Genomic DNA, 22,886 nt, shown 5'->3' on the forward strand with positions numbered 1-22,886 from the left:
TCTACTTACTCATATAAACGTGCTGAATGTAAATACAGCTTGAGAATTGGACGCTGCCAGTATTTATGTAATCTCTCTGGAATCCTGGAGCTCAAAGTTAGAAGTTGTACAGACCCCGTCTGGAAAGTCCTACCCTCTGCATTGCAGAAGGCCTCTCTCTGTTGCTTTTCCCCCAGTATCCCAGGGGAATGTGCACCACGCTGTCTGTCGCTGTCACCTCTGCAAGAGGCCAGAGCTTGGAGATGAAAGGGTTGAAGGTTTGCCACAGGGCAGGCTCCAGGGCAAATGGGTGGAGCCTCAAAGGCTCAAGTCTAAAATCCCCACCTGGCTTGATTCAGAGAGAGATCCATTTGAAAAATCCCTAAGGATCAAAGGTATGCCTTAGAAACGGTGTTACTGTTTTGTTCTTTCTACATCTTAGCAAAACTAGCCTCTCCTGCTTTTTTTCTTGAACTGTTGTAACTTCTCTTTCTTTTTATAGGAATGAACTCTTCATTTCCTTTCTACTTTGTTTTTTCTACTGCCTTCTCCCTATCTCACTGTCTGACACACCCAGTATTTCTGCTTCCTCATACTTCAGCTTGAATATGTCCATTTAAAGATTTACATTCCACGTAATTGTCTCCAATATCCTCAGAAAAATTTTCTGGAGTTCTCAGGTGTTCCTTAGCTAATACATATAAGTTTGTTTTATATATATATCTAATATTTTTTAAAATTTACAAATGAATACCTTTCACTTTATGATATAAGATTATCTTTATCTAGCTGTTTTGAACTCAAAACTGTTAGTTATAGATAAATCTCTTCAACTTAGAAAGAATCAGGTCAGTGAAAATCTTACTTAAGTCCCCTTAAGAAGAAGTTTTTTTCAGCCACATGTTTCTCTTCAGTATTGTGGTGTGCCTGTGAAGGATGAATCTTTTTTCATTGCTGATGTTGTTACATTACCTTGCTATATAATTACATATGTAATGATTGCAGCTTTGAATATGGTAACAAATATCTTTCTGACTCTACAAATTAATTCAGTTTCTGGTATTGCATAAGAGGCACACTTTAAAAATAAATCACTCCTCCATGCTGTAGGGCACCTTTGCAGTTCACAGCCACGTGTACCGGAACTTAGATGCCTTTCAAAATATGGCAGATTTGACCTTGTATGAAACCAAAGTTTAGAAAGTTACATGGTAAATTTCATCCATTGCATGCATTCATTTATCCAAGCAGAGCATAGCCCTATGACAGACTGCAGACTATTAAAAATATAAAACATGGGGAAAATATATAGATACATAGATGAGATAAATAGATGACAGGTAGATGATACAGATATAGCCCTATATATAGATATATAGATAGCATAGTCCTATGACAGACTAAAGACTATGAAACATGTAAAACATGGGGGGAAGTTGTATATATATGTATGTATGTATGACAACATGGCCCTTACCATCTGGGAGCTTATAGTCTTTTGGGCTGTTTAAAACAGACGCAATGCAAAGCAATAGCAATACAGGACAGTACTGATATTCTGTCAAACTGAATGTTACTAACATGCATTCATTCATTCAATAAATATTTACTGAAAGATTTCTGAACAAAATAGAGGCCAAAGCAGGAAGAAGGGTCTTCAGGTCATAGGATTTGTGATGGATCTGGAAGGACATATGTAGGATTTGGACTGAGGAGAGGAAAAGGCATTGGGCTTGGAATTGGAGTGAACTAAAAGCTAATTTTTGCATGAGGTCTACATATATACCGAGGTGCACAAGCCCCATCTTGCAGTTGCTCCACATGTACTTTTAAAACTAGTTCATAAAGTAAAGTAAATAATACAAAGCCTGAGATGCCAACCTGAGGGATTTGGACTGTAGGCACTGCGGAGCCCTTTAACGATTCTGAATGAGGATACGATATGGGAAAACAGTACTACGGGGAAGTAACCCTTTGGAATTTCATTGGATGAATCAAGAAGGAAAATTGAAAGGCAGTGACAGGAAAACCAGTTAGCCCATTCTAGTGTTGCAGATTAGTGATGAGAACTAGAGTGGTGCCATTTGCCATTGGAACAGAACGGAAGGGACAATTTGTTGTAAACCTACGTGCCGAGTAATGGGGTTATTTGTACACACACTGATTTTTTAATGGAATTTAGTAATTAAAACAAATCACAAAAAAGTTATTCATCTACTCTTAAAATTGTTTTTTGTGTATACATTCAGGCATTGTGATTTGTAGTTACTTGTTTTAAAGCTTTCAGTTGCTTCTCAAGAATCTTTGGTGATTATATCTTCATGGGTCCTAGGGAGAGCATCCTTTTTATAACCCATTTTTTTTTAACGTAGATATCTAAATGGTTTCAAGTGGATTTGAAAAGTCACGAAAGCCGCAAAGACAAAGCTTGTAGTTCTTCTAGTCATTAAAAAAAATCAAGAGTCTCTTTCGTGAGTTGAACTTTCCACCGATGCAGTTCCACGGTTTGGTGTAACTGTATGGCTTGTCACTCATGTGATAAAGCACATGGCTGATTACCGTGCTATAAAATAAGGATAATAGACTTTGCTCGGTACTAAAGACCAGGAAGGAAGCAGAGAATTTTTTTTTTTTTTTTTTTTTTTTTAGTTTTCTGTCTTGTTCAAAGCTTTATCCTGAAAATAGGCACTACATAATATTTATTTTTTATTTTTTTTTATTTTTATTTTTTTAACATCTTTATTGGAGTATAATTGCTTTACAATGGTGTGTTAGTTTCTGCTCTACAACAAAGTGAATCAGCCACACATATACATATGTTCCCACATCTCCTCCCTCCCGCATCTCCCTCCCTCCCACCTCCCCCATCCCACCCCTCCAGGCGGTCACAACTTTTTAATCTTGGTAGGTTTCCCTCATTCCAAAGCAGACTGCAGGGTGAGTAATCCTGGAAAAGCAGACACAGAGGTGAGGCCCAAGTGAATACATATTTTCTGACAAATCAGGAGGGGTTCTTTCTTTAAAAATGTGGCATAAATGTAATTTTACACTCTAGCTGTTTACCATTTTGGTAGCTACATTTTGCCCCACTTTCTAAGAAATCAAACATCCGTGTAAATTGGCAATCAAGGCAAGATAACTTTCCTAAATCTTAAATTGAAAATTAAAATTTCTGCTTATTTGCTATTAGTTTTTACATAAGTTATTTTGAATAAGTCAATTTTTCTTTCTCCAGGCATTATGAAAAACCTATGTTTCAGAGTCATTACCATGGTTATAGGTCTTTATTTTACTGGCACAATGACAAACCCATCAAGAAAAAGCAGTATTTTATTCAATTCCAAGTGCCAATGGAACGGATATCTTCTGACAAATTGTTCTTTTGCTGGAAAGCATGAAATACCTGTGGACATATCACAGATAGCAGCCACAGTGGATGTAAGTTCCAGTTTCTTTAGGGTTCTCTTACAAACTCACATGAAAAAAGAAGAATGGAATATAAAACACCTGGACCTCAGTAACAATCGCATATCGAAAATAACCTTAAGCTCTCTTGCACATTTTCATGCTTTGGAAATATTAAACCTCAGCAACAACGCCATTCACTCCGTGTCATTGGATCTACTCAGTTTCAAGTCCTTGTGGGTGAAACGCCACAGAGGCAGCTTAAGAAATGGGCTTCCGTTTCTAAAGTTGCTCATTCTTCAAAGAAATAAACTCAGTCACATTCCCAAGGGTAAGTACAACTTTAAAAGATGGACTAGACCACGAAACAATGAGTATGTGGAGAGCTAATGTTTTATGTCAATAAGAATTCCAGGTTTGTTTTCAGTTTCAAGGAAACAGCTGAAAGCAAAGCAATTGGATCAGAGCAAATATAATAAAAGGAGTTTCTTAGTGGAATTTTAAGTTATAATATGTGGAATTTAAAGTCAATGTAATTTAATCTCCCATTGCTATAACTTACATTAATCTTATATGGATTTGTCAAGAGATACTAGGAAGTATTTAAGTACTAAATAATAATGTGTGATTTTAAATTACCTACTTTGATTTATGTATTTTTTATTACTAATTACAGAAAAGCACTGAGAAATAACTAGTTCAGATGCTTTTAATATGTAACAATGCAAATTAAGTGTTGCCGTATTTATAACTTTTATTTTTACAGAATACATTTTACATCTTCTTATCTAGTTTTCCTCCAAATGTAGACTACATATATGCTAATATTATATATAAACTTCCTTATTATCAAATCAAAGTAGAACTCCTTAGCAGAAATCCACATACCCTCCTATTATAATAAATTCTCATCCATTCCAACACTCAATAACCTACATTTTGGAGTTCCTTAACTAATCCACCAATGTTTTATTTAGAAAATGTATCAGATTCATAAGCCAGAGCTTCCTTTTTATATTCAGGAGTGCTAGACAGTTTCCTTTCCCTGTCTATTTTCAGTCTTGGTCACTATTTGCTAAGTACTTACTTTATATAAGAAAGACCTTATGCTAAAAAAAGAAAGTGTAAGGATATTGTCATTTTTCTCCATCTCAAATTATGCATATTTAGTTTTTCTCATTTTCAGTTCTTTCATTTCATGCTTTTATTTTTTTATTTATTCGTTTATTTTTTGCTCTTTCTCCAGTATCTTGTTTTAAGCATAATTTTGACTATAATAGCCTGGCAGGTGAAGGGACTACTATTTCAGTCACCACATCAGCAGAATTGTGTGAGAAGGACAGGAGTCTTCTCTCCCTGAACTTTTCCATAAAAGCAGTGTATAGTATTTTCAGTGCAAAGTGTAAACTAATTGCGTTTTATTTTATGATTTTTATCATATTGTTCTTATTACAAAAGGAATGCCTATTTTTTGTAAAACATTAGGAATTAAAGAAAAATTAAAAGGGAAACATTAAAATCCCTCATGTAATATGTATTCTTCAAGTTTATTCTTTATGCCTACATATATATTTTTCTTTCAAAATTGGATTTACTGTCCATAATATTTCATAACATAATTTTATATCACAGAATATTTTGAACATCTTTACATAATTAAGCAATCTCATAAATAATATTTTAAATAGTTGAATAATTTTAATATATACATATATTATAATCTGTTCAATCAAACAACATTTAGATTATTTCCATTTTGTTTGCTATAACTCTGACAAACATCATTAAAGCTACACATATCCACATGATATAACTGTGTTTTCTAACTAGTATGGTAGATGTGAATCTCAACCCACAAATTCAAGTGTACTGGAGATATAACCTTCTACTGTTTATAACTCAGCACAGTTTCTGATTCTGAGCCCCCATTTTGCTAGCGTCAGTTGTGGTGGGATGTAGGGGTACTTACACTTAACATCAGTTTTTCATGGGCTTTCCTTTATCTTTTCCTAGATTTATACCGCAGCTGTAGAATCTTATACCCTGACAAGGCATCAAAGTATGTGTGTATGTGTGTGTGTGTGTGTGTGTCCCTTACCCCCTCTAGCCAGAGAATGTTTCTTTTCAGTCTTTCAGTTTGGAGAAAATTCTTACCTGCTTTTGTTTCTTCAAAACTCTCTATCTAGATCTAGAAATTCCTTTCCTGTAAAGATTCAGGCCTTTGGAAAACAAAAGCCAAAAAGACTTGTAGTCGCCTCTGCTTGCCTCTGCTTTCTGCCTTGCGATGTGCCTCCCCTGGAACAATTAACACAGAGCTTTTACTTTCTGCTTGAACAGAGAGAAAGGACACAAGGAAAACAGAGACAGGTAAAAGCTTAATATGTCAAAATATTATCCCACCATAATAGTAGATAGAGAAACGCTGACTATATCTCCTTAAGGCAGATGAATTCTCCAGAGCTAACTGGAGGTTAGGATGAATACATTTCATTTAAGGACCAAATATCCCTATAAAATGCAGATACAGTCCCATCCTCCTTTCCCAAGTTAAACTTCTGCCTCCCAGAATATCAGGAAATATGTTAAGCTTGCCAAGGAGGGGATAAAAAGATGTGAAATGAGCAAATCCTTTATCTGAAATTCTAATGGAATTCTAGCAAATAAAACCATGGAGAGATGAATGAAACAGATTGATGATGGAGGTCCACTGTAAGCCCTGAATCTAATTGGATGTAATTCAGAGTTCTTTTCTCCATAGCATTTTGCGGTTTGAAGTGTTTTCCTGTAATCATCATACACTTTCAGTTCTTATTAGGGACTAGAGTCCCCTCTGGCGTCCCGTCCCATTTTATGATTCTGTGACTATGGCTGGGTAACTCTGACGTTGAAATCCCATTTTCGAGGGAAAAAGCTGGTAAGAGAGGTGCCCCCTGAAGTGCCATCCTATTCCTGACCTTTGTTCTTTTTTGATTCCTTTATCCTACGCCTTTTTAAAGGAAATGTCTAGATAATGTAATATTTACTCAGAACTGTGAGGATTAAAGGAAAGATGTATCTTAAGAACCTAACTTAACACAGTATTTGGCATCATAAACAGTAGCTATTAAAATGTGAAAAGTACTTCATAAACTTCTAAAGTACTTTGCAAATATTAGTTATTATTACTCTCGGAACAGATTGAGAATAACAGTCTTTTAGAAACAAATGATAAATTTGTTTTTGTCTGAATCTCAAGTTATCTTTTAAAATGTTAAATAATTATTGCAGTAGATGTGACTCCTAGCCCACTATAATTCATAAGCAGAGAATCATTTGTATCTAACTATTTACATAGGTGTTTGCACTCATCTAAAGATAATTAATTAGAGATTTCTCAGAAAGCAGCAATCAAGCAATTGGCCTATAGCACCTTTATAAATCATGTTTCACATGTCTTAATATGGTGACAGTTTATAGAGCCAGTGAAAAGTTGCTTTGACTGTGGAAAGCCCATTTTTGTAAGGGTGAAAGATCACATTGACTAACCAGCCCAGTGTCAGCTGATTTCCTTTCTTGATGCTGATCATCTGTGATGTTACCAATAAGCTTCATGTTGGGAAAACACCCAGAGGAGGTACCGGCCAATGCAATTCACAAAACAGAAGCCAGCCATGAATTTAACCTTCATGATCATTCCACCTTCCTCCCATATTCTTGGAGTACAGCATTAATAATGGAAAAATCAGTTTAAAAAAATTGAGAACAAGGGGATTGGTCTCCACTTAAACTATCCCACTTTCATCAAGCAGTATTTCTGGAGTGCCCACAAAGTGCCTGAAAATGCACTCAGCACCAACATCTTACTGAGTTAGGTTAGGTTGAAAGACCAGATGTGACAGCCTCACATTAACATACTAAATTCCAGAATCCAAGAGATAAATATGTTATCAATGAGATGAAATAATACCTGATTTTTGAAACTGATGGAGGAGAGAAAAACATAACCAGTGTATTGTTGAAACAAAAAGTATATTCTTTTCATTTGTAGGGAATTGAACCTTTCATCCTGATTACTATTTGGATTATGGAAATACCAATAACCAATGCTCTCAAAACCAATTCAGGTTCTAAAGTAACAAAATGAATGTATATCATTAAGCTAAAAGGTCAAGGTCTTTGGCTCACCTATATAAATTTGACCACATTAAGGGGCTGATTTTATGACTCAAATATCTTATCCAGCATCATTCCAGACTCTATTCCAATTCCTAATACTCTTTGAACTTGAAGCCATAACCCTTGAATATCATCATTTTATGTTATCAGATTATCACATTTGGGAGACCACTTAAGAAGTTCAGAGTCCAAAGGAATATTTCTAAGATGGTGTAATGTCTGGGCGTGCCCTCTGTGGCTTTTTTTCTCATAGACACTGAGATAATTTCTTGGAAATAATGGAACTGCCTCTGGCATTTTAAATGCAAAGGCTTATCAAATTCCTGCCTATGTGATCATCAGAAAGCAGTTCAATAAATAATCCCATCTCCACAAAAGTGCCTCCATATGCCTCTCCCAACATTTTACTCTCTTAAAACATAAAATGTACTCTCTGATGTCCAAGCCCCAGCTCTGAATGCACCTCACAACCTCTTTCACTCACCTGAATACTCCTCAACGTTGATTTGCCATGCAAAATATATAAAAGAACGTATTCCCTTATTGAGAAACACAGCCAAGTGTCATAGAAGAGTTTACCCAAATTTTCCAACTCCATCTTGAGAGACCCCCAAACAAAAAGGTCATTTGCAGGACTCCACCAGTTCTCTTAATAACATTGAACCTTAATTCTCTAAAATTGGAAGTAAAAGGAAAATCTTCATGTGGGAGGAGTAACTGAACTTCACAGTCTTAATTCCTATGTGCAGAAGTTTCCCTTCTTCTTGGGGATCTTAGCTTGATATTAAGAAGGGAGTCAAATAAGAGGATATTCTTATAACTCTCCATGTTCAAAATCACCCCCATGCTTGGGCATGTTCTGGTCCCACTCTTCCTATTTACTCTTTTACTTTATCTTTTATACTTTTATACTCCTTGTATTACTCTATTTGCTTGTTTATTGACCTTAAGCAAGTCACTTAACTTATAAAAGCATCCTGGTCCTTATCTTTAACTGAAGATAGTGATATATACAGGGTTGATGTGAGGGTTAGAGGTAGCATTTGTAAAAACTATAACACACAGAGTGATGATATATGTAAAACATCTCTCATTGTACCTCGTACATAACAGGTGCTCAAAAAGTGTTAGTTCTCCTTTAGGGCCATTTGATCAGCCTGAGTATCTAATTCTGTTTCCCATCTCAGTCTTTGCTATAATAGTCATCACCTCCTTGATTTCTGGTACAATGAGTAACTGAAGGTGATTTTCATTCTCTTTCTACAACTGTTCAGAGTTTGTATAAAGTTCAGAGTACTCACCAACAATCTTGCACTACAGTTCATACTTCTGTAGGCCTGTATAATGTTGGAGGCCGCTGATTCTCCATGTTCTGAGTGCTCTGGTCTGTCTTCTGGCTCTATGAACCACGCTGACCTGTGAGACCATCACCACTATCAAGATAACTATCCATCACCCCCCAAAATTTCCTCATGCCTCTCTGCAATCTATCTTTCCCACCCATCATCTGTCCCCTGCCCAAGTAGCCACTGATATTCTTTCTGTCACTATCGATTCATTTGCATTTTCTATAATTTTATATAAATGCAATCGTTCAACACATTCTTTTATTTTTGATGTATCTTCTTTCATTCAGTATAATTATTTTGAGATTCATCCATGTTGTTGTATGTATTAAAATTGCATTCCTTTTTATTTCTGAGTAGAATTTCATTGTGTGGATACTCTCATTTACCTGTCAGCAGACACTTGGGCCGTCTTTTTTGGTATTACAAATAAAACTGCTAGCTAAAGGGATGGAGAAAGATACGCCATTAGAGAAACACTAATCTAAGGAAAGGTGGAGTAGCCATATTAATTTCAGACAAAGGAGACTTCAGGGATAAAGAAAGCACTACTTAATGATAAAGGGAAGAGTTCTTGAAGAGGATATAATAATTCTAATGTGAATACACCTAACAATAGATTGTCAAAATATGTGAGGAAAAACCTGACAGAACTGTAAAGAGAAGTGAGCAAATCTGTTACCAAACCTAACTTGCGTCTGCTGGCCCGATGTGCAACAAAGCCGATCTACTGGCACCGGGTTGTGGTGAAGGAGAGCACAGACAGCATTTACCTCAGGGTGCCGAGGAAGGAGAACAGGCAGCTCATGCTCACATGGCCTGAACTCCTTGATGGTTTTCAGAGAAGAGTTTTTAAAGACAGGGTGAGGGAGAGGGTCATAGGGTGTGTGATCCGCTCATGCACAATTCTCTGATTGGTTGATGGCAAAGAAACAGGGTGATGTTTCAGGAATCATCAACCTTCTGGTTCCAACCATGGGGTCTATCTATGTGCTCATGGGGTCAGCATGCAGTTAACTTCCTCCACCTGGTGGGGGTCTTAGTATCTGCAAAACAGCTCGAGGCTATGACTCAGGATGTTATCTATACCCTTGAGGAGGAACTAAAGGTCATTGACTTTTTTTTATAGCTAAACTATTATTTTTTTTAACTGAAGTATAGTTGATTTACAATGTTGTTCCAATCTCTACTGTACAGCAAAGTGACTCAGTTATACACACATATACATTCTTTTTTTATATTCTTTTCCATTATGGTTTATCACAGGATACTGAATATAGTTCCCTGTGCAATACAGTAGGACCTTGTTGTTTATCCATTCTAAAGGTAATAGTTTGCATCTGCCAACCCCAAACTCCCCCAGTCCGTCCCTCTCCCTCCCCCGCTCTCCCTTGGCAACCACAAGTCTGTTTCTGTTTTGTAGATAGGTTCACTTGTGCCGTATTTTAGATTCCACATATAAGTGATATCACATGGTATTTGTCTTTCTCTTTCTGACTTACTTCACTTAGTAAATCTCTAGTTGCATCCATGTTGCTGCAAATGGCATTATTTCATTCTTTTTTATGGCTGAGTGGTATTCCATTGTATATATGTACCACATCTTCTTTATCCATTCATCTGTCCATGGACATTTAGGTTGTTTCCATGTTTTGGCTCTTGTGAACAGTGCTGCTATGAACATAGGGAGGCATGTATCTTTTTGAATTATAGTTTTGTCTGGGTATATTCTCAGGAGTGGGATTGCTAGACCATATGGTCATTCTATTTTTATAAACTATTATTATTTTGTCTTGCTTGACTGTTTTCCTTTGTTTCTACATTTTGTCACTTCTGTGATTGAATTTGCTCTTTGGAACTTGGGGAAGCCCTAGGAGGCTAAAGCTTTTCTACAAATGAGAGGCCAGGGACACAGGGGTCTGTCCCTGAGAAGGCCCTGCAAGGTCCAGCTCCATTTCAAATCCACTGTTACAGTTGGAGATTTCAACACCCCCCTATCCATTGATAGAGACCAAACTAGACATGGTCTCCCTCTCCACTGAACTCCTGGGGTACTTATTCAATTCAGTTAAGTACTAGATATGATAGAGACCATGAGCTCACATCCCTGTACAGGTCAGGCAATTATCATGAAAATGTTAAGAAACTTCTTTCATATCAGCTTCTGTGTTGCATTTTTTTCTCAAGACCCATACATTTGCATATTAAAACACATAGGAATATTCTTCACTCCAGAAAGAAATGTATTTTCTCCAGAGCTGGGTTCCCAAGTTGGATGCCTCCTGACTGTAATGATGAAGCAGAATCCTGCTGGGGGTGGGAGGTGGAAGGGAGAATAGACTAAAGTGCCCAGGGCAGCGGGGCAACACACAGTGGCTCAGCAGTGGCTATTTATGAACCAATATGGAAGTATTTCTCACCAGCATATGCCAGCTGAATCTCAGCCTTGGCTCTCTCTCTCATTTTTTTAAACATACAGGCTTCTTGGCCTATCCTTTGTCTTCCTATTTTTGATAGAGACATCATATTCTTCTGTAAGTGCATGCCCCATCCAAAGCAGGCAGCCCTCATTCAGCTCCAGCCAAATGTCTTGTGCCAGTTGAGACTTATTTTTCAAGAGAAGCTAGAAATGTACATGTTTGTATGGAATCTTTGATGTTGGCTCAACAACTTTTAAATCTCTGCGCAGGTCAAACACTGTGACTTCTAGCCTATTGAATGTATATTATATATTGGGCATTACAAGTGTTCACAAAGGTGTGAATTCTGCCCTGAAAGGACTAATCATCTGATGGAGAGGCTGACAAACAACAATTATTTTACAGTCAATAGTGGGGGTAAAACTGCTTTATATAACTAATAACTTTTTCTTGTGTGTGTGTCTTATCACGCAACCAGACACAAAGTTTCTCTGCTGTCTTTGTCCTCAGCACGAAGTGCCATGCTCATAATATTTTGACTGAGTTGTCATCCTTGTGGTCTCTTGCTTAGTCTGTGCAGCTGAAATGAGCAAATGAGAACATAGATGTGCAGCCATTTCATTTAGGTCATCATCTGTCTGCATAATTAGTCTTACAGTAAGTACTGATAATAGATAGTAGTGCAGATAGTAGACAAGGAATAAACCCTTCTGGAATTGAACCAACCTGATCTGCTATGTAGTAGTTTGTTAAAGACACAGACTATGTGTGAGAACAGAGCAGAAGGAACCGTAAAAATGCAGGGCTTCCATGTGAGACTCATATGGGAACTCAAATTTGGAAGACTGCTATGGCTGGCACATCATTCTCAACCTTTATCTTCAGTGCCAAATGGGCCTCATGGTTACTTCTGGAATCAAGTGAAATACAAAGGCAGAGACCAAAACTCAATTATATTATTTTGCCAGAAAATAAAACCTCTAGCTATAACATACTACCTTTGAAAAATACAAAAAATAGTTATAATATCAACAATAAGTAGTTAAAGGATACATCTACAAAATAGAATAAGAACATCTTAAAAGGGGAAGAATTCATCCATGTAAATAAAGCATCAAAACAACTTTTTCCTCTATAACCATAGCAAGATCATCCAGTTTTACCCATGGTTCAATCAAATAAGCAAGTATCATATTTACCGTTTCATTCAATCAAGGTTAAATTTTTGATTGATGCTTTTATTATAAAATTAGCACATGTTCATTCAAAGGAAGAATTCAAAAGTGTATAAAATAGAAGCATAGTTTCACCTCCCTCCACCATCCTACTTCTAAGTGTAGCTACCACTGGTAGCTTAGTTCATCTCCTTCCAGGCCTCTTTCTCTGCTCTCTTGAAACATATGTGTATGTTTGCATGTGGCCTTTTTTTCCAAGAACATTAGAATTATACTCTACTTTCCTGCAACTTAACTTTTCCTTCCTGTTCAGTTATTTCATGTTGATCTATCCCATTCTCTTTTAAGACTACACAGTATTTTGTAGTATTGATATGCCATCCTTTGCCCATTCTCTGTCGTGAACCATTTAAGTTGTGTCCAATTTTCCACCATTACAAACAATGCTGCAGTAAATACCACCAATTAATATTTCAATTTGCTTTTTAATTTTAACAGGGCTATGGAAACTGAAGTCATTACAGAGTTTGGATCTGTCATTCAATGGGATAACGCAAATTGGTTTGTCTGATTTTCATAACTGCCTGCAACTAGAAAACCTCCATTTAAAGAGCAACAAGATATTCAGAATTCATCCAGAAGCCTTCAAGGACCTAAAAAAATTACAGGTTAGAAAATAGTGTTTATAATATTTCAAATATACAGAACTATAGGCAATTATATTAGAAGAATATTTCCATTGAAGAGTTTCTTCATGCCCAATAGTACTGGCTACCAATCGAAAAATATGTCTATTTTAAGATTCCCCTAAAAGAGCCAAAGTCTCTCTCTTGCCTCAAAAATCCAAGGCCTCAGTAGTGGACATGAATGTGGACATTTTATTTGAACATGTATGCTCAGCAGCAAGAATTGGTACATTATTTTTCCTGAATCTACTTAAACCTAACTCCAAGCTGCCACTTACCAGTTGGCAAGAAATTAAATCTCGGTTATTAGCAAGGCTCACTCCCTGAGCTACAAGGTCAGTCAAAGGTCCCTGGGGTTTTATGCAATATGGGACTATATGGGCCTAAATGGGCTCTACACCCCATATAGCCCAGGACCACATGGGCCTCTGAAGGCCAGTGACCCTGGTGCTTCCACACCAAAATTGGGCACAGAATAATACAAATCATAATGATATCAACTCATCCACACTTACCACGTGCCACGTGCAGTTCTAAACATCAGAGCCATGTTGGGGGGATCGACGTCACATTTTGGAGCCATGGTGCCTGTCTCTCGGGCACCTTGCAGTGAATCTCACCGAGGTCCTGACAGCTGGGAGTGTGAGTAAGCCCCAGAGCCCTGCTCTAGCTTTGGCAGCTTCAGCCCCTTCTCCTCCTAGCCCCTTCCTCCTCTCTCCTCCTCTTTGGGGAGATATTGTAAAATCTCCCCTCAGTGCTCCTTTAGAAACACCAGGACCTAGAGATGGCTTAGGAGAAGCTTGAATCCCCCGTGCCCGTAACCTGCACCACACACCCCCATTCTTTATATAGGCCAGTATCATCCAATAAAGCATAATGTGGGCCACATATGTAACTTCAGATGTTCTCGGTAACTAGATTTAAGAAGTAAAAATAAGCAGGTGAATTTAATTTTACTAATATATTTTGTAACCCAATATATCCAAATATTATCTTTTACACATGTAGTCAATATAAAAATTATTAATGAGATATTTTCCATTCTCTTTTTTCATACTAAGTCTTCAAAGCCCTGTGTGTATAGCTGATGCTTGGTATCCAAGGGGATTGGTTCCAGGACCCCCATGGATACCAAAATCCGTGGATGCTCAAGTCCTTCATGTAAAATGGCATAGTACTTGCGTAAAACCTAAACACATCCTCCCATATACTTTAAATCATCTCTAGATTACTTATAATAATACAATGTAAATGCTATGTAAATACAATGTAAGTGCTATGTAAATAGTTGCCTGTGCAGGACAAATTCAAGTTTTGCTTTTTGGAACACTCAGAATTTTTTTTTTTTTTTAAACTATTTTCTGTCCGTGGTTGGTTGAATCCGAGAATGCAGAAACCACAGATATGGAGGGCAGACCGTATCTTACCCTTACTGCACATCCCAGTTTGGACTAGCCATATGTCAATGATCGATAGCCATATGTGGCCAATGGCTGTCACCTTAGAGCACATCAATGCAGACAGCTGGCGTTTTCCCAGTTTTATGTAAGGTGCTCTTCGAGCATAGCTGCAAGACAAATGCCCAACCTCGCCCCCGCCCCTTTCAACTGGAATGGCCCTCCAAGCCCGTCCTCTCTCAAAGGGAGACTAGTGACGCAGTGGTGAGGGAGGTCCACTCTGCAGCCAGCTGCCTGAGTTTAACCCTAGGCTCTGCTGCTCACCAGCCACACGATCTTGGGTAAGTTACCGAATCACTCTGTGCCTCAGTTTTCTCATCTGTAAAATGGACGTAAGTTGCTTCCTTTCTCATAGAGTTTTGTGAGAATTAAGTGTTTTAATCCATAGACTGTGCTTTGAACAGTAGTTGGAATACAGTAAGCCCTTTATAAATGTAGACTACATATAGAAATTCTAAAGTGGCTGCGACGCCCTACTCTTTTAACCTACAAATCTGATTGTAAGCTTTCACGACAAGGGCCTGGCCCCTGCTTGCCCCTCCAGCCTCATTTCAAGCCACCCACCCCTTGCTGACTGCATTCCTGCCTGGTTTTCACCCCAAGCCCTCCCCTCTTGCTGATCCTTTTGCCTGGAAGAGCTAACTCTTACTAGTCCTCAAGGAAGCCTTCCCCGGGTCTCCAGATTGAATTAGTTTCCCTTTATACACAGGTATAGTAGACTGTGCTTTTTCCATATTGCACGTATGAAAACTGAAATTATTTCGTTTCAGGTATGGTTTAGCCATTAATGCCTATATCCCCATAACCCTTCTACCAGACGGTGAGCTCTTTGAGGACATACATCATGTCTATTTTGTTTTCTAATGCTTAACATATGTCCAGTACATACCATATATTTACAAACACTTGTTGAATAAACAAAGGAATGAATGGCTGGATGGTGATCACGGATAGGTGTATTAGTTATCTATTGCTGAGGTCAGCAATCCAGGCAAGGCTTGGCTGGGGCCTCTGCTGAGGGTGTCTCAAGAGGCTGCAGTAAAACCACGGAGGGCAGGTGGGCGGTGAGCAGGCCTAGGGGCCAGGAGGCTGCGGGCAGTGGCGCTGGGCCCGGCGCAGCAAGAGAGGCCCCGAGATGCCGAGCAAGAGGAGGTACAACGTGCGGCTCCCACCGGCCCGATCAAGAAGATCGTGTAGACGGACGAAGAGATTGGGAAGGTGGCGGCGGCCGTGCCTGTCATCCTCTGTCGGGCGCTCGAGCTTTTCCCGGAGTCACTGTGGAGGAAGGCCTGCCAGTGACCCAGTCCTGAAACGCCAAGACCGTGACCACATCCCCCCGGAAGCAGTGCATCGTGCTGGAGCAGCAGCTTGACTTCTTGAAGGCTTTGGTGGCGTCCATGCCTGACGTGTAGGGGGACGGGGAAGACAACCACGTGGACGGGAACAAGGGTCCCCGCAGGGGCCGGAAGAACGGTGGGATGCGAAGCAAAGGCAAGGACAAGAAGCTGTCAGGGACAGGTTCAGAGCAGGAGGATGTCTGAGGATACAGATACTGACGGGGAAGAAGAGACACCCCTGGCCCCATCCCAGGCCAGCCACCCCCCTGCCCGCTTCCAGAGCACCCCCCCCCACTGACACCCTTCATGCCCTTCACCTCGACTCTGCCTCTGCCCCCAGCACCCCACCACCTGGGCCCCTCAGCACCTGAGGCAGAGGATGAAGAGGATTATGACTCCTAGGGCCCTCTGCCCCCCAGGCCACACCCCCTTTTAGCAGGGTTTAGTTGCTCTGGGGGGAAGGGAGACGTTAGAGCTGTTCTTAAGTTTATTAATAAAATAATAATAAAAGGGGGGAAATAAAGGCTGCAATCAAGGTGTTGGCCAGGGCTGGAGTCTCACCTGAAGGCCCAGGGGAAGAAGGATCCACTTCCAAGCCCACGTGGTCGTTGGCAGGATTCAGTTCCACGTGGGCTACTGGGCTTCGGGCGCCGTTCCTTACTGGCTGCCAGCCTAAGCCTGCCCTCAGTTCTGTGCCGTGTGGCCCTCCCCACAGGGCAGTTCACAGCATGGCAGCTCGCGTCAGAGCCCGAAGGAGAGAGGCTGCTAGCAAGAGCATTACAGTCTTATGGAATGTAACCGTGGAAGGGACATCCATTGCCTTTGCCACGGTCTGTCGGTTAGAAGAGAGGCACAGGTCTCGCCTGTACTCAAGGGAAGGAGATTACCCAGATGGTGTGACTACGGGGGCAGGTTACTGGGGACCTGTCTGCCGTCGTAGTTATCAGAGCAGACGAGAAAGTCCACTTAACTTGGCAGTGCTCCCGGTTCACCACAAACAGGCTGTCAGATTGCCTGGGAACCTCATTTAGTATATTGTGTACTGATTATATTTGTATGTGTAATTTCCCTATGCCTGTTTTATTTCCTGTGCATTTTTATTGTCTTCTGCAGCTCACAGGTAATAGATGCTACAGGCAAACTAAAAAACAAGCCCAAGAATGTTCTGAATCATCTGTAATTCTAAATTACCTGAGCTGCCCATAATCATACAATTTCTCTTTCTCTATTAACCCTTCTGCCTGTTCAGCAATAACTCTAAAAACGTCTTTGGGAACATGATGAGCATATTTGGTACCAGAAGGTCGAATATTAAAATGGATGTAGTTGCGTTTTTTCCCAGGAGACGTATTTAATACTTGCATTATATAGTACGTGTCTTCCCACGTGGGGATCTTTTCAGAAACCAGATAGATTTTTCAAAGCATAAATTCATCATCATGTGGCGGTAGAATGAAATGTTTCGTTGGCATTTCAAATAAGCATTCCTTTTCTTCTGCCATTCTTCTTAGAGCAGTGATTTGTTAACAACATTATATGCTTCTCCCGATCTTTCTATAACGTACGCTCCTTTCAAATGACAGTGGCTGGCCACTTCTTTAGCCAAATTGGACTATTCTGTTTTAATCTTTTCTCAGAAATTATTCCTCCTGAATCATTTGATTAGCTTTCTGTCCTCTCTTCTGTTTTGCTTTTAGTTTCGTGATTTATAGTATAATAGCTGCTAGGATGAAAAAAAAAAAAATGCAGACATGCACTAAGAAGAAAATACCCCCAAAAACATTAGAATATTTCACCCTGTTGTTGAGGAGGGGGTACATAGAAAACTATTGATCCTAGTCAAGGCCAGGCCAAAGCAAAGTTTTGTTTTGTTTTGTTTTTCCTTCCTGGTCCCAGTCTCCTACTTCCTATTTTTGACAGCCTTCCCTTGGGAGTCAAGAGTGCTTGGTTACTCAACAGTGCAAAGGTCCCCCTCACTACTGAGTCTTGGTTATGGTGCTGTTTGAGTGTTTGTCTGAGTAAGCTCTTCTCAGGAATTTATATAACCCAAGATGCCAATGCTGCTTTTTCCCTGATGTTTATTAAACAATTGACCTGAATTACATTCAGCCTCCATGGTTTTCATCCATGGCCCTCTTTTTTACTTTTCAGCAAGGTTTGCATTTATGATTTTCTCCAAAACCCCATGACCTGGCTCTGCGCATCCCTTCACTCCAGTGCAGTGGGAGCTCAGGCTCCGAGAGGCTGTGTTCTGGAGTGGAAGGCACACAGCTGCGGAGCCAGATCAGATCTCAACTCTGCCATTCACTCATTCATTCATTCATTCGTTCATTCCTCCATTATTTTCTGAGCACCTGGGTACCAAGCCTTAGGAGTAGGCATTATATGGGATATACTGTGACCTAGCCCAGTTTCCTACTCTGTAAAAAAGGGGGAAATGACAAAGTTGTTGGGAGGAATAGAGATAATGCATGTAAAGCACCCAGTAGAATGCCTGGTACACAGCGATGCTCTGCAAATGGTAGCTAGAGCTACACCTAACTATGCTGTCCTGGCCACATCACACCACTGCCATATCCAGCTTCACAGATCCTACTCTGTGTTTTTAGAGTCACTGAATCCTTTTTGTTCCCCGGTTTCCCCTTCATTTCTGATGAGACTAGGAAAATTAGTCATTTTGTTTATACTGAGTAGCCATGGATGCAGAGAAATGTACTATTACCTTTAAGATAATACTTGAGGCAAAAGAACTCTCTTTGCTACTTTTAGTCAACCGCAGTTCTTCTGGGCTCTATGTCCTCATCATCCAGTATATCCTGCCACTTTGAAGATCACAGTGCTTCTAGACATTCTAGACCTGATATCTAATTCCAGACCTTGATAACAACTGGGAGTCCAGGTTATATCGAACAGTACAAATCACAGTTCATAGGAAAGAAGGAAGGGAAAATGATTGGGCATCTAATACAGGCACCATACTTAAAGCTTTCACATACATTTAATCCTCAGAACAACCCTGGGAGGTAGGCTCATTGAGAGTCAACAATTTGCCGAGTCTCACAGAGTTCTTAGGGACAGAGCAGGGAATTAAACACAGTATTCTGACTCTGAGATCAGTGCTAAATTCATATTGCTTCCATAGAGATATAGACAGTATCTGTAACTAGTTTATTTTGTCTCCAAATGTCTTTATTCACAGACTGTCCTAAATTTGTTTCTTCTCAATCAGGTTGTAGACCTCAGCAACAATGCCCTGACCGCCATCCTGCCGATGATGATGGTGGCTCTAGAACTTCCCCACCTGGAGGCTGACTTGGCTGGTAACCAGTGGCAGTGTGACTATGGCGTGGCAGTCTTCCAAAATGTTATTTCTGAATCCTGGAGAAGAAAGTGGAATGCAATTTGCAACAAGTCTATTGGTAAGTCAGTAGTGCCTCTTCTCTCAGAAATGGTTCCATTTAAACAGAAAAGAGCACATGAAAAATTTAGTCTCATTTGAAACAGTGACAGTCCCCCCAGAAGCAAGAGTGCTGGTCTATGGCATTAGTCATGCTTGAGCTGTAAAAATCATTGGTACCTGACTGTTCTCCTCAGTTCATGAACGAGTTCCTTCACGTGGTCAGAGAAACCTAGTTCAGCTAGCTCAGAAACCACTGGATTTGGTCAAAACCAGAAATTTCACAAAGAGAGGATTTTTCCCTAAAGCCCCAAAATGTCATATTTTTATCCCAAATATTAACAAAATAATTGATCAAAGAAAGCACTTCTAAAACTTGAAACATAATTATTTAAAGTGCTGGCTAACCCTCTGGAAGTATAATCCTATACATATACAAAACACACATATTTCAGAAGTCTATTTTTCTTTGATTTGTTCCCTGCCACTCTCCCAAAGTGCTAGAATATGTTACTGCAGTTGAATATTTTGGAAAGCTTTTTTTTTTTTCTCCCCCCACTATTAACTATCTTGGCTAATTCTCAAACTCCTAACTGGGGGGGAAAAAAAAAAGAGTCATTTTTTTTTTAAATGAGTCCTGGCCTCTGTTCTATTCAGGACTGCTATTAAGTAGAGACATGGCCATGCTTGCCGGGTTTAGGAGAAATCCATGAAGATTAGAGAGAAGTCTTAATGGTGACAGCCACACTTGTTTCACTGCCCCGTACGAACCACAATGGTATTCTGAGTGTGGAGGGCAGAATGTCAGGAACCAGCAGAGAAACCTGAATATTTATGCTGTTTGCCAGCACTGAGGAATGGTGAGGAAATGATATAGCAAACACAGGTGTGGCCAAGGCAGATTCTGCAGAGGGTTGATGGAATGTTCTCGTAAATGTGCAGTAAGTAGGGAAGGCTGTGGAGAAAGGAGGAACAGACTGGCTTCCTTTCTCCCGTGGGCAGCAGTCAGTCAGGAAGCCTAAGAAACACAGTCTCCCGGGCCTGGGAGCAGCAGACCCGAGCCCGAGAGCCTCGTGTAAGTGTGCACAGAGCCTGACACGTGCTGTCGGCATCAACAACCAATCAGGCAATCAGCCAGTAAAGTTGCTAATCGTGTAATACCCACTTTAAATCTAGCTAGACGAGGACTGAGGACTCACAGATGCTTTTTAAACCACTGGAATCTCATTCCCGTGTCAACTCAGCGTGTGCTTTTACCCCCACTCTCAGGGAAGGAGCAGGCATACTGGTGGACGCCCACAAGGCGAGCGTCCAGAGAGACCCACCTTCCTCGCACTAATCTGAATCATACGAAAAGCCTCACGGCGACGAGCAAAGCTGAGAGGCCCTGGGAAGTGCGCTTTTCCACTCTGCTCAAGAAGGACCCTGCGGGCTCTGATACCAGTGAGGGGCAGAGACGGCTGCCAAGAAGGGTTAGGAGCGCCGGGGATGTGCAAGCCGCTGGCAGAAGGGAGGACGCTTCCCAGGACCTGGCCCTGGCCGTCTGCCTGTCAGTGTTCATCACGTTCTTCGTGGCTTTCTGCCTGGGGGCTTTGGCGAGGCCTTATGTGGACAGACTGTGGCAACAGAGATGCCGGGAAAAAAGTCCAGGTTCAGGGAACGTGTATTCAAACGAGGGCTTCTACGATGAAATCGTAGCTGTGGGGAACACGCAGCAGCCAAGGATGGATCTGCGCCAAACTTTCCACGGTCCAAAGCTCTGTGAGAACCAAGCGCCACACGCGGCTGTCACTCCTGCGAGGACGCGGGCACCCAGTAGCAAGGAGGCTGGCCGCCGGCAGGGCGGAGAACGATGCGGGGACCACACTGGGGCAGGAAGCGGGAAGGATAACGCGCTCCCGAATCACGGTGCAGCCCGGCCCGTTCTCCGCGGACGGCCGAATGCTGAGGCTACCCAGCTAATGCCGGCGGGGCAGGACTGCAGCTACAGGTATGATGTTCCTGGAGAAGTAAATTATGACACCGTGGCCGGGGACGATTCCCTCGGTGAGCGTTCAGTGGGCATCCCTGCCGTGGCTGCCAGATTACAGACAAGCCCTGGCTCGATCCGTAAGGATTCCAACGAATTAGGCCCACCCCTCCCCAGGGAAATGGCCACGCCTGTCTCCCAAATGGTGGCGCGCGCAAAAGCGCTGAGGACGGGAGAGAAGGAGGGGAGAGGGGCCACTCCACACTGCCCTTCGGAGTTTTCTAAGGAGAATGTGATGAGCGCACAGCAGCAAAGGCTCGAGGGCGCCGGTGACGAGGAGGAGCCCCTCGCCCACCGCGGAGCGGCCACGCTCAGTGACCCAGGAGCCACGGACCCGTCCCCACCCGTCTTCGCTCCGGGCTGGGGTCATGACCTGCATGTGACTCCTGCTAACCAGGAGCTAGCACAAAAGGACACTCCTGACGCTCAGTACGAGTTGGACACCGATTCTGACGAAGGGTCTTTATTTACTCTAAGTTCAACAAGTTCAGAAGACTGGAGAAATGTGGCTGAAGCAGAGGCACGTGGCGAGGAGAGCTGCAGAGCCAACGAGCCCCGGGGGGACGAGGACTCAGGGGAGAGGAGGGACAATGTCGTGTCATTAGAGAGTCTTGAGGACAGCATCGCCTTCCAGGAGATTCTGGGGAAATGTGAGAATCAGGAAGATCGTTCTGGAAAAACTCTCATTTCTGATCCAGACTACGGTTTGTACGAGGCTCATCCAGAAAGTCGCTCTAACACCAATAAGTTTGAGGATCCCCTGACCTTGCCCAGGTCACTGGGCAACAGTCCTTGCAGTGATGCGATCCCGGGCATGTCCATTGATGACTGTGTCACAGCTCTTCAATCCAAGGCAGCAGAGTGGCAATGCTCACTTAGAGACTTGGAGTTTTCAGTTGTGGATGTTTTACCACAAACGCCAACACGTTCTGCTGAAGTTCCCTCGGATCCTGATGAGAGTGCCTGTGGTGAAGGAGATGCAGACATTTGTAAATACGAACCTTACGTTCAGGGAGTAGACACAGCTAAAAGCAACATTCCTTCCAAGATCGCTGTGGGGAAAAACTTAAGACCCTCACGACAAGATTCTGAAGAGGACAACATGAATGGACACTGATGAGGGGTTTGTATGTCCTCTTGAGGACAGTGATTCCAGAAAGGTTATAAGCCAAACACAATTGTTACACTCCTGTGGTGATGAACCAGATCTTCAGTGTGAGAGGGGGTGGGGTGGTGGGAGGGGTATTTTGAAGATGGTGTCAAGAGCCAGGTACCACTATCACAGATGCTTCCAAATGAAACCAGTTCACTAAGAACACGGGAGCACTTCAGTGACAGAGACTGGGGTCAACATCCAGAGCCGAATCAATGAATTTGATTCTCTAAATTCTCCCCTGTGTTTAGTTAATTCTAATATAAAACTACCATTCACAAGACATAGATCATTTAGGTAGGAAAGCACTGAGATATTTGAACATCAAAGGTTCCAATTAATAAATT

The 22,886-nt window shown here is 41.2% G+C and overlaps 1 protein-coding gene and 1 pseudogene across 1 annotated transcript; both read left to right on the plus strand.

The window, feature by feature from the left end:
- Nucleotides 1-84: 84 nt before the first annotated feature.
- Nucleotides 85-22,621, plus strand: LRRC66 (leucine rich repeat containing 66). The gene is made up of 5 exons (XM_059923030.1): nt 85-374; nt 3,215-3,715; nt 12,979-13,148; nt 19,190-19,379; nt 20,627-22,621. The coding sequence occupies exons 2-5, from the start codon at nt 3,220-3,222 to the stop codon at nt 22,501-22,503; spliced, it is 2,733 nt and encodes a 910-aa protein (XP_059779013.1). The 5' UTR covers nt 85-374; nt 3,215-3,219; the 3' UTR covers nt 22,504-22,621.
- LOC132366510 (dr1-associated corepressor-like) lies at nt 15,759-16,362 on the plus strand (annotated as a pseudogene).
- Nucleotides 22,622-22,886: the final 265 nt, after the last annotated feature.

This window comes from Balaenoptera ricei, chromosome 5, assembly GCF_028023285.1.
Source record: "Balaenoptera ricei isolate mBalRic1 chromosome 5, mBalRic1.hap2, whole genome shotgun sequence".
NCBI classification, from domain to species: Eukaryota; Metazoa; Chordata; class Mammalia; order Artiodactyla; family Balaenopteridae; genus Balaenoptera; species Balaenoptera ricei.